Here is a 13,393-nt window from a genome sequence, read left to right as displayed (position 1 = left end):
CTTCCAGCCCCTTCCAGAGCAGATGTTACTTTATTTGGATGTGCGTAGGCAGGGGGCTTCCAATGCCTTATCTCCATGATGCTTTCCGGTGCATCCACATAGACTGTCCAGCGATTCTTTTGCAGATGAGTCCTCTGAGGCCCTCAGAATCCAGGGAGGCACCTGGCTCAGCTTCCAGCATCTTTCACTCTTGCCCTGGGAAAAAGAAGAGAGACTAAAACCCAATGACTGATATTTTACCCTTGTCTCAGGGTCTTTCCAGCCTCTTGGAGAGAAGGACTTACAATTTCTTTCTGAAAGAATTATACCCTTGATATCTCATATTTGCCAGGGAACTCTTAAATTATTTTCTGGAATACCTACTTTCAGTAGTGTGGCAGGCTTACCAAATCCCAGGGACCCAATTGCAATGCTATGTATTTCTCATGACTCAAAACCCAAGGCAAGGCTGTACTTTCAGCAGATTTCTAATTAATTCTCTGTCTCTGTCCCATTGCAGTTACTGCTTTCTCTTTTTCTAGATATTCCAGATATGAGCAGTAGAGTGAGATGACATAACTCTTTCCTCTAAGAATCTATGTTCTAATTGAGGGGGCAGCATTATAAAGAATCTTAGTGATTCCTCACTTTACAGATTATAAAAGTGAGATACAAAAAGACAAGTGATTTTCCCAAGGTCATGAAGTTTGTTAATAGCCTAAATAGGATTAGAACTCAGGCCTCCTGCTTTCCAGTTCAGTGATTCCCCTCCCCAGTCCTCACCCCAGGCCTCCAGTAGCTCTTTTAGGGGGCATACTGGCACTGATTTTGAATACTTTGCTGATTGGTATAATGCAGGCTTGGAATCAGGCAGTCCTAAATTCAGATTTGGCCTCAGAGGTTTACTAGCTCTGCCACCCTAGAAAAGTCATTTTATATCTATTTGCTTCAGGTTGTTCATCTGAAAAATGGGAATAATAATAATACCTGGCTCCTAGGGTTGTTATAAGGATCATAGGAGGTAACTATAATAGTGTTTAGTGTAGAACCTGGCATATAGTAAAGGCTATATAAATGTTAACTGTTGTTGATATTGATTAGCTCAATTCTGCAAAGTTGGGTTATTTTTTAAGTCAATGTTTTGGGCTACTTAGTGTTTCTTTTTGAAACGGATCCATTTTTTTCTATTGTTTTATATCTATCTTTTGAACTTATAACAAAATAATTTCCTGGTATGCTGTATCATTTTCCCCATTGAACTCTCCCTCATAATAGCAAAAGAAGTAGTTGGAAAAAGATCAATGAATGCATGTTATAGTGTATACAACATTCTTCACTGATAGTTCCCCATACCTTTACAGAAGGGAATTAAGATGTTTCATTATCTGCAGAAAAACCTTTGACAAAATACAACACCCATTCCTATAGGAATAAAAGGGCCTTTACTCAAAATAATAATCAGTATTTATTTAAAACCATCAGCAAACAACATCTGCAATGGGGTTAAGTTAGATGCCTTCCCAATAAAATGAAGAGTGAAGCAGGGATGCCCATTATTGTAACTGCTGTTTCATATTGTACTAGAAATGCTAGCATTAGCAATTAGAGAAGAAAAAGAAATTGAAGGAATTAAAGTAGGCAGTGAGGAAACTAAACTATCATTCTTTGCAGATGATATAATGGTATATTTAGAGAATACTAGAAAATCAACTAAAAAGCTAGTAGAAATAATAATTTTAGCAAAGTTGCAGGGTAAAAAATAAACCCACATAATCATCAGCATATCTATTTATTTCCAACAAAAATCAGCAGCAAGAGTTATTTAAAATCTCTCCAGACAAAATAAAATATTTGGGAATCCATCTGCCCAGACAAACACAGGAATTAAATGAACACAATTAAAAACACTCTCCATGCAAATAAAACTAAATCTAAACAATTGAAAAAACATTAATTGTTCATGGATAGGATGAGCTAATATAATAAAAATGACAATCCTACCTAAACTAATTTACTTATTCAGTGCCATACCTATCAAACTACTGAAGAACTATTTTTTATAGAATTAGAAAAAAATTATAACAGAAGTTCATCTGAAAGAACAAAAGATGAAGAATATCACAAAAACTAATGAAAAAAATGGGAAGGAAGGGGGCCTAGCAGTACCAGATCTTAAAGCAGGGGTCATCAAAACAATATGGTATTGGCTAAGAGAGAGAAGAGTGGATCAATGAAATAGACTAGGAGTAAATAACCTCAGCAAGATAGTGCTTGCTAATCAACCTGTTTCATCATCTTGCTTATGAGAGTCAATTGTGGTCTCTGTAATAAGTAGGAGTTCAACTGCCTTTTATGTTTATATTTGTTCCTATCATAATTTTGTTCTTTGTTCTGCTTATTTCATTTTGTATCAAATCATATGGGTTCAACAAGTCTTTAAAACTGTTGCATCATAACCAAAATAAAAGAAATATAAAATTTTATGTAATCTCAATTCCAAACAAACATGTTTAAAGAAACATTTCTTTAGTAGTTAAAAAGAAAATAAATGTAACCCCAAAAATGTCACTACTAAGTTTTCCATAGAATTCAAATTCCAAGTTATAAAATATATAATCATTTTAAAGGGATTAGAAAAAAATTTATAAGTATATCTATATGTTTGGGTTTGGATTTTTTCCCACAAAAAATTAAAACTTTTTTTAGCAATTTAAAATTCCAATTTAAATGAGAGAAAGACTTGGGTATTATCAATGTTGAACATTTTGGAAGGAATAAAATACTATATTTGCCTTTGGCGCCCTCCCTTATCTTTTTTCCTGCTCTCTTTTCCACTTCCCTGCTTATTTCCTTCTTCCCTCTACCAACTAATCAAAGCATCCCTATACCAACTAATCAAAACATCCCTCAAGATTCTTTCTTTCCTCTTTTCTTGTCCATGTTTACTATTTTCCTAAAGATGTTCCACTTCTCCAAACCTGTGCCTATTCATGAAATCCCTATTTTGTTCATTTCAATGCAGACTAGTGTATCCTCTAGTCATCTACACTTTAAATCTCAAATCATTTTCTACTTTCATAGCATATAAGGAGTTGTCTGCCAAGTTCTATTTTCTTTTCCCTACCCCTTACTTCTACCAGTCTTCTTTCCCTCCACTCACCTTTATGTGCCCCATATGTCCCCAAATAAGACAGTTTGCTATTTTTTAAAATCACCTTACCCTTTATCATCTCTGTGCATTTTTAGCCCTGATACTTTTTTTGCCTAGAACATTGTGCTTCCCTTTCTCCAAGGATGACAGTATCATTTTCTTGGCTCTGGCCAAATGGCTCCTCACCAAGAAGTTTTTGTCAATCACTTTACTAAAAAAGGAATTTATATCACTTGTTTGTCTTTAGCATTTTATATTTCTCTACTATAGGTTTTTGTTGCATGAGGGTTTCAGTCAGTGGCCTCATTTGGGATTTTCTTGGCAGAAATACTAGAGTGGTTTTACATTTTCTTTTCCAGCTCATTTTCCAGATGAGGAAATTAAAGCAAACAAAGTTAAGTGACTTGCTCAGGGTCTCACAGATAGTTGTCTGAGACAAAATTTGAATTCAAGTCTTCTTGACCCCATCCAGGCTTGGAGTTTTGTCCATTGCAACACCAAACTACCCTTCTATTTTAAGTTATCTTTTTTCATATTATATTAAATTTAATTTACATGCATCTTATTGTTGGTCCTGCATCATAAATAAATACCTGTAGGGTAGAAAACACATCTTTATGTAGCCTTTGTACGCTTCAAAAAATCATATATGCTTAAGAAATGTTCATTGAATTGAATCCTTTGTCCAATTTGTTGTTCTAAACCTCATTCATTAGCATTAATTTTACTAAATGGATCTTCTATCTATTAAATTTGGGAATCCCATCCCAGGATGTAATTCTTTAACTGTTCCTGATCTGCCAATGATATGCAACTCTTGCTCACATTTTCCCCAAAGTTCACTATAAAGAGTACACCCCAAAAGCTAGAGACGTTTCTTATTCCTGACTTTGCAAAGGATCCATTGGAATACTCAGGCTGTCCACCAATTCTCCCTTGCTCTTGCCATGTGACCAGGCCATTCAGTTCTTTAATGGCATCCTTTATTCTTATCTTTTCCAGAGTTCCTTATTTGCTATACATATTACAGCTTGCTCATACTCATCATGTGCCTCTTCATTTATTCCTTGTTCATTAAGTTTATTCTAAGCCTCAGCTATTGCATAGATCTCAGTAATATAAAGATGAAACAAAACCATGACCCAGAAGAATTTAGATTTTATTATGGGGAAGAGGAGGGGAATAAGGGAAAGAAATTAGGGAGAGGACAATATTAATTAGGGCAAGAAGGGCATCAGAATAGGTCTCTTGTAGGAAATGCCAGAAATTGAACCTTACAGAAAGGTCAAAATTCAAACAATTAAATGAGGAGGGGGCCACATTCTAGGCATGTGGAAATCCTCATGCAAAGATGAAGAGAAGGAAAATGGAAAATCAGGGGAAGGAAGGAGGTCAGTTTGGCCAATGGATTGTTATAAAGTGCAGAAAGGCATGGGATCTGCAGTAAGCTTTGAAAAATTGGCTCGAGCCAAATTGGGAAGGACTTTACGTGCCAAACAAAGATGTTTGTGTCTCATCCTATTGGCTACAGAGAGCTATTAAATGTTTGGAGCAGTGATGTGGTCAGATCTATGTTTTTAGAATATCAATTTGACAGATGTATGGGGAATGAATCTGAGTGGGAAGGAATTCAAGGGTGGGAGACAAAATGGGAGCCAGTATCAAAACCTTGACCTGCTCAAGTGGTACCATACTCAGAAGTGCCTTTCTTGTCCAGAATTCCGTATTTTGAGAGCACTATGTCTCAGCAAAGCATCCCTAGACTACATTCCATTCCTTCAGGGCCTTGCTAGATAATCTCATTATCTAAGCTAAATTGTTAAGTGGTCTCAGGTAAGAAACATTTTAATGAGACCCTTCAAAAGCATAACATATTAATCCAAAGGAATAGGTCTGTGGTTAAAATTTCATTCACATGTCAATTGTGAGAGAAATGTGTGTGCGTTTGTGTGTGCATGTTTGGTGGTTGTCACTCCCTAGTATTTCTCAGATGTACATTAACTCATCTGCCTAAATCATCTACTCACAAGACTTTGCTTCTACGTGATGTTGGCCTTCATTTATACATTTCCCAAAAATAGCCCATTAAGAAATGGTTCTTCAGGTATTACATATTTTCCAAAGAAGTGAAGGGAGGATACAAAATAAATTCTAAGGAGTGTAATGAATGGAGAAGTGTCAAAAGCTTGTTGAGGTTGAAGATAACACACAAATCTGAAAGGAAAAAAATTCAAATATCCCAGGTCAGAATGTTCCTAAATTAGCTGCTCTTTTTACCTTAATGCTTTGTAAAGCTTTTTAGATGTTTTCCCCCCTTCTAATTAAAACATGTGGAGTTTAGATCCCTTAATTGTATGATCAAGAAACAGCAAACCAAACATTCAGATTTGACTTAATGAATCCAATCTTAATTAGAACTCAGTAATTTGTCATAGGAATGTTAAAGGATTTTCTTCCGTTCCTCTCACTGTCAATTCCTGTTAATTACCTACTTTGAAAGATATAAAACTCTGGTGAATCTTTTAGGAGAAGTTGAATCATTCCATCTTCTTTCTACACAAAACAGGCATATGCAGGTCACAAAAATGGCCTATTTTAAGTACGCTAATTTGATTATGGAGATGAAAAAAAATAATGAAATTAGCTGTTGGGAGGTATGGCATACAGCTCATTTGTTATTGACCTGAAAATGCTTTTTTCTCCAAACAAGAAAAATGTGCTACCAACTGCAGAACTGATTACTCTGATTTGCATTTGGGTCGCCTTGGACAATGAGATTACTGGCTATTTTTACTCCTAAGTGTTTACTAGTGACTCATTGACTGTTAGTGTAATTTCAATGCTAATTGTTGCTTCAGGTTTTTCAACTGGCTCAGCAGTAAGACATTAATGATTATTCATACCTCAAGAAGGGCTGATAAGGGAATGAGATTACAATCTTGTACAATTTTAGCTAACAAATTAAAGTGTAAATTAAATTTTCCCTGAGACAGAAAATGACTTAGTTGGGAGAGCCAACAGAATGAGCAACTTCATTCACTTTTTAATTTTCTTTTCCTCTCTTACAGATATTCAGAGCATCAGAGGGCTAGCTGTGGATTGGGTATCCCGAAATTTGTACTGGATTAGCTCAGAATTTGATGAAACACAAATTAATGTGGCAAGATTAGATGGTTCCTTGAAAACCTCAGTTATACACGGAATCGATAAGCCACAATGCCTTGCGGCTCACCCAGTCAGGGGGTAAAGTATGATTATTTCTAGATATTCAGAAAACTTTGTCATAATTTGATAACAAATATCATGTAACAATATGGTATAGGGCTTAGGGCTAAATAGTGATTTCATCTCTGGAATCTGACAAAATAGATAGCAATAGAGGTCACAGTTCTCTGACAACTTAACAAAAACATTATCAACTCATAGATTTTATAAACTTGTATTTCTAAAAGTGGAAGGAAAAGAGATGTAAAAAATGTTGATAAAATTAAGACCTCTAGTATGTTGCTTTCTGCTTATATTCCACATGTATATTATGTATTATTTAGTTTCTAAAACAAAAGAGTGTGGCAAACTTGTCAACCCAGCACCATTTAGAATTTCTTTACTCAGGAATTAATAATAATAATAATACAGCTAACCTTTATATAGTGCTTACTATGTATCAGGTACTATGTTTGTTAAACACTTTATAATTCTCTCATTTGTTTCTCACAACAGCTTTGGGAGAGAAGTGCTCCTATTATCCTCATTTTACAGATGAGGAAACTGAGACAAATAGGGATTGAGTGACTTCCCAAGGGTAACAAAGCTAGTAAATGTCTGAGATTGAATTTGAGTTTAGGTCTTCATGACTAAGTCTATTGCTGTATTCATTGTGCCACCCAGCTGCCCCCAAACCCATAACAATGAAGTCACAGGATAGGCCCTGTCCTAGATAAAGACAGACAGACAGATAGAGAGAGAGACAGACAGATAGGCACATCTGATCCAACTTGTTTTCTCACTGGTTGTTTTGATAACACAAAACCGTGAAAAGTACAGTTACTAAGGTTTGGAAGGATTGATTTTCATTCTCATTCCCTCCCAGGAATATTTATTTATTGTAGCTTTTCTTTTCCATGCAGCTCTCTAGATGGCCCAACATGGTTTCATAAGCAGAAAAGGGGAGAATGAGAATAAATGCCCCATAATCAATTTGGGTTGCAGGATAATGCAGCTGCTATTATTGTAAGACAAGTCTAAATTAGGATTAGTCCAACCCTTTAGGTTCAAGGTCTTAAAATGCAATAGGCATTCATGGACCATAAAATTCAATTACAAACTACTTTAATAATTAGGAGCTAAAAGAACACACTTAAAAGGATATAACATTATAATAAAACAATCTAGCTCTTCCTGCAGCAGCATCATAGCAAAAAGCCAAGAAAGCATTTCCATGAATGTAACAAGAAAACAAAGTGGAACTTAAGATCACAGTTCTTTCTAGACTAAACTATTTGTCCCTCAGGCAGCAGGGAGGCAAAATAAGCTCCCCGAGCCCTTAAAGACCACTTTAGACCATATAAAATAAGTGTTCCCACCACATATGTAGGTTTCTTGCATTAAGTCACAAAATTTCTTAGATTGTTAACATCATAGTCATAGAGACTAATTCTTTTCCCTGGGGTAAAACCAGATGCTAAAAAAATATGGGGATAGCAGTTCAGCAGTCGTTCCACTTGTGTAAAGGGATGTATAGAAGCAGGATGGATTGATAGCTGGGTTACTCAGTGAACTTGAGAGCCGGGCCTAGAAATAGAAGGTCCTAGGTTCAAATCTGACCATGGACATTTCCTTGCTGTGTGACCCTGGAAAAGTCACTTAACCCCCATTGCCTAGCCCTTCCCTCTCTTCTGCCTTGGAACCAATACATAGTATTGATTCCAACATGGAAGAGAAGGGTTATTTAAAAAAAAAAAAAGGAGAGGAAGAAGCAGGATTGGTTGAGTTGCTAGAGCAGCAGTGCAGAGGGAATCATGGTGCACTTACTCTATTTCCCCCTTCTCTGGGGCAAACCCCACAAATAACTCCACTGACTTTGAATTAGCCAAGCCCACTTGAAGTGGATCAAATATAAAAAAGTGGGGTATTGTTTAATAAAATGTTCTCAAGAAACTCCACAAAAAAGTCTGACAACTGTTCCTCCTCTTTAATATATGAAGACTTGAAGGTCCTCTATGGTTCTGGGTTTATTATATTCCCCAGAATTTTTCCCCTATATACTTACAGTTACTATAAATAGGTTTAACATCTCTCATATTTGATGAACTCTTTTTTTTGTTTCTTTTTAAGGAAACTTTACTGGACTGATGGAAACACAATCAATATGGCAAATATGGATGGCAGTAATAGCAAAATACTCTTTCAGAATCAAAAAGATCCAGTTGGTAAGTATTTGTAGTGTAGACCAAAGATTTGGGGGGGGGATGATAAATATACATTCAAGACTGAAGAAATAGCTGAAGTTTTAAAGAAAGAAAATATTTTATATTTATTTTTCAAATTATATCTAAATTTAACAACAACAAAAAAAAGCAATTTAACACAATGGGACCCATCATTGTGAATGTAAGAAATTCTCCTTTTAGGTTCCAATTTGTCTCTGTTTAATGGGGATATTTTAGTCCTTTAAAGAGACAACCTCTCACAATGGAACCAAAATGATTTGAGTTAATGCAGTATATTCATTTCTCATTGAATCAGTTCAGATACTGTGGTATAATTATTATTATGCTGTCAGTACTGATTCTGTGATTTTAATGGTATGGTTATTATTCTCTAGGTAAATGTATTGATTGACAGTGAAGTATTTATTTGAAATATATTTTAACTTATTGCACTTGGCAATCTGAATTCACTGGTGATCCTTGAACAAACCCCTTAAAACAATCCACACTTAGCTTGCATTAAACCACAAAGTAAAACTAGGATTCCCTATTAATACATTTCTTACTTTTGGCCATCTTTCAAATTCCTTATACAAACCATAAACTCTTAGATTCATTTCAAGTTCCAGATTTACTTCATATTCTAATGAATTATACAAACTAGCCATAGTTCAAGCTAATCAGGTTATATATCAAAGCAGACTTCTGACATTACAAGCCTGACAAAGGTATACAGTAAAGATTCTTCCCCTTTGTTTTGTCCTGGACCCCTTTCTCAGAATCATGTTAAAAATATTTTCATTTAAATGTTTATTTAAAATGCTCTTAAGATAAAAGACATGGGATTACAGAGGAAACCAATTACATTGAAATATTTATCAAGATGTTTTATAAAAAGAAAATAAAAAAGAGAACCCTTATAGAGAAGAGGGGAAATAGAGGTTTATAGTTTCTATATGTGCAATAAAACATAACTTTTAAGTTCAGGAAAAGAAGTTGTTTTTTTTTCCCTTTAAACTGACAATAAGCTTCCATCCTTAGTTTCATTTTATTTGAGTAATCCTGGCATAATTTTTTTCTTGAATGCTGTTGATTCAAATATCTCATTTAAAGCTAAAGAGATAGATTTCTTATTACTATCACATTTTTCTCTTTTATTTTTGTATCACTTCACTGATTCCTCACATTTACTTGTGTTTTTTTCAGAGTGTAAGAATTGCCATATAGTTCATTGTCTTCATGTACACAAATATCTTGTCAAATAATAATAATAATGTGCCTGATTTATAATGCCAGGTTGACCATTCAGGTAATAGAGGAAGCAGGAGAAAAATGATGGAAATCATTAAATTGTCCTTAAAAGGGAATCCTTTCTCTTCTGAATGTATGAAAATCAGTGTACTATGCTAGCCTTTCAGCAATTTTTAAGTTTCAGGAATATGGAAGAAGTTTATTTCCTTGTGAAGTGGTCTGTTTTTTATTAGAGAGAATTCAATAAAGGTGATACATCATGGAGCTTGAAATAAATCAATCTTTTCATGTAATCCATGGAGTAAACTTCAGATAAAAAGTAATACTATTAACAACTCTTCTTTCTGTGCTGTTTGGTCTCAGATTCAGCTCATGATAGAAATTCTTTGTAGAGCTGAAAATTAAAAGACTGAATGAAATGCTAACTTTGCAGTGTGGTAGAAGATAGGAAGGAAAAAGAATAAGAGACTAAATCTACAAGATTATGGCCACATAAAGAGGACTTAATGTGGAACAAAGCAATGCTATCTGTGCTTATCTGAAGTTGTATAGAAAATGTTATCCCAAAAGGTCAATATGTTAGTGTCATTACAAGTAAATGAAGTCCAGAGCATATAATTCAGTAAATTAGAGATTAGACCTAAATTTTAATTCAAATATTCTTTCTTATAATTGGAATAAACTTACTCTTAGTTATTTTAAATTCTAATTTTAGTTCTGAAATAAATGGGGAAAAGGCTTTATTTATAGAATGTATCTTGCAACAACTAAATTAGTGTTCATACTCTTGGTCTACACAGCCACTAATGTTACCATCAAAATAATTTTCTTGATTACTAGGTATTTTGTCATAAGTTATGTTCTACAATGTCCAAATATTCTAAACAGTCTTTAACACACATCAATCCCATATCTCATTACTGCAGGATCATGCTGTTGTTTTATCTCAATAGGATACTGGAAGGGGGTAGGGAAGAACAGATTCCGAGAAAGATTAATAGAGGGAACAAAGTTTACCAGAAGAGATAATTGTTCTTCTTTATCGAGTAATTTATTATATCTGACCCACAGCCTTCATCCCCACCCCTGCCCTTTGGAGGCTAAACCATACAGATCCATAAGTGGACTATTCCATAGATCTTAACCCATGTGACTTTTAAAGAATGTGAATTTGCCCTGGGAATGGGGAAGGATGGAGGAAGGAAGGGGGGAGTCAGTACACCTGTGGGAAAAAGGCTGACACTGGTTCACTGACCCGTTGGGATATAGACAGAGAAAGGAGAGCAGAAGGAAGAACCAGAGGACCCAGGCCAGTCACATGGGTTCAGGTACCAACTAAGAGTATTGTGGGGGCTAGAGGTAAGCCCAGGGGGCTCAGGATGGATACCCTTTGCAAGAATGAAAGACTCCATAATTTAGCTGAGAAATAAAAAGAGAAATTTATTAATTTGGAATTCATGTTGAATTTGGCTGCAGGTCAGCATAGATGGGATGCTGCCTCCTAGAGGGAATGTTTTCTGAGTCTTTTTATACCTACAAAAACAGGGATAATAACTCGACTGGTATGGAATGAGGTTGGACAGGAATGGGGGGATGTTTATTATCTGACCTAGGTTTGTGTCCAGAAGACACAGGGGTGACCCTCATAGTTTAGGTGGTGAGTGGATGTCTTAGATACAGCCAGACATATCAATGGATAGCCTGGAGGCTAGCTCTGTGTCCATCTCAAAAGCTAGGGGAAAATTCCAAGGGGAAATTTGTCTCAGGGGGCTTTCTTTATCTTAAGGCTTTGATGTTCAGGGTTACCATTTCCTCAGCATTAACAAGGAATGCAAGCAAGGAAGGGAATTTTCCTGCTTATGATTTGACCTGAAGCACTTCTATAATTTGGGGGCACATGGACAGACACATGAGGGGCAGGGAGGACAGAAACACAGCCTGGAATGGACATGCAGAAGACAGTGGGGGTGGGGAGAAGAGAGAGGAGCTTTTCCTGGAAGAAAGACCTGGGGCAGAGGCAGACAAAGGTCTCCTCTCTTCCAGAGCCAAGCCCCAGTGCTACTGGGATGGCCCATAGGCCTTTCTTCAGCTTTCATTTGGAGGCTTTTTGTTTGTTTGTTTTTGGTGAGGGGAGACCAGAGAATCTGGAGCAGACTGGCAGGAAATAGAGAAAGTACCTCAATACTGGCCAGTAAAAATAGCACAGGTAGGGTTTTTGAGGGAAGGCAGATGGCAAGATTTGCTAGCACCAAAGGCATGCTCCCCCATAAACCAGGCTACTTTATTTATCATTGGCCTTAAGTGAGTTATAAGTGAGTAACTATTCTTCCCCTTGAGTTGAAGGCTCAGGCATTGCTATACACCCTGTCATTCTAAGTTCCTCCAGACCTTGTGATTTGTCTTGCTTTTATGTCTTGAAATCTCCTGGCATTGTCATTTGACCAACTTGTGTATGCTTTGAATCTCTGGATATTATCCACCTATTGTACCCTTAAGAATAAATGGCCTTCCCATCCACCTTGAAACCTAGCTTTTCTGTTATGTGTTGTGTCTACCAATGAGAGTGTAATGATACTTAAGACAGAGAAGAATCTACTTTTCTATTTATTTCTATACTGTTGGACACAAGTAAATATCTAATTAATGCTATTTTATTCATTTTGTTTCATTCATTCAAAAGAGCTGCATTTAACTTATGACTTATGTAGAGCAGATTCTGAAACTCACTCTACACTTGCACCCAGACTAGCCATTTGGGTCTATGAATAGCTGTTGCTCCCTTCAGGAATCTGTGGGGAAACTCTGGAATTTTTTTTGTACTATTACCTTAAGCTTTCATCTATTTTGTTCCCTTAGTGTTAACTTATCAGTTAGCATCTTCCCAAAATCAATTAAGCATTTAATATGAATTAGATTTTATAAAGTGTAGCATAGTTTGTTACATGCTAATATATTTGGTATGCTTTTGCTATGAATATTGACCATCTTATATTAGGAATATAGGAATCATTTTTGAAGATGTATTCTCCCTATTACAATATGGATTAGTGGACACATTGCCACAAGGCATGTATGTGGATTTAAAAATATTTTTTCTCAAGAATATTATTATTCTATTTTTATTTTCAATAAGACATTTTTTGCTATATTTTTCTTTTTTCTGAATACTTTTTATTATTCATTTTGCTATATATTCTTTTCTGGAAATTTGAAGTATATTCAAAACAATATTAACACTCTGATTCTGAACTATGTATTAACTATAAATCTGAGACTTTATTTTTGTACATATCCAAAGCTTGAGACTGTAGGAACATGCCAGAATTTGTTAAACTTCCTGGGACTATTCTGAGTTATTTTGTCTGATTGCATAAAAAGGGATTGCAATGGATACCATAAACTTTGCCAGAAAGCCTAAGCCATAGAGAGATGTGTATTCCATATGAGATGGATATATATTGGTTGCAAAGGTTGGAGGTAAAAGGACACAGTGTTTTGACCCCTCAAACATAGGTCAACCTGGTACCAAAGTTCCAACCAAATATCTATGTGGCAGGCATCTTGGCTTATATATCCCAAACAT

The 13,393-nt window shown here is 35.6% G+C and overlaps 1 protein-coding gene across 7 annotated transcripts in view; it reads left to right on the top strand.

Moving 5' to 3' along the window:
- The window catches only part of LRP1B (LDL receptor related protein 1B), a 2,480,145-nt gene that overhangs the window by 1,659,683 nt on the left and 807,069 nt on the right, over positions 1–13,393 (top strand). For all 7 annotated transcript variants that reach the window (XM_007494117.3, XM_056797188.1, XM_056797186.1 and 4 more), the window contains 2 exons: positions 6,199–6,373; positions 8,465–8,559. In XM_007494117.3, the coding sequence (XP_007494179.2) occupies positions 6,199–6,373; positions 8,465–8,559 (270 nt within the window). The remainder of the gene's footprint in view (positions 1–6,198; positions 6,374–8,464; positions 8,560–13,393) is intronic.

Source organism: Monodelphis domestica, chromosome 4 (genome assembly GCF_027887165.1).
Source record: "Monodelphis domestica isolate mMonDom1 chromosome 4, mMonDom1.pri, whole genome shotgun sequence".
In the NCBI taxonomy this organism is placed as follows: domain Eukaryota; kingdom Metazoa; phylum Chordata; class Mammalia; order Didelphimorphia; family Didelphidae; genus Monodelphis; species Monodelphis domestica.
The sequence above is the reverse complement of the archived record's forward strand: the minus strand, read 5'-3'. Positions and strand labels throughout refer to the sequence as shown.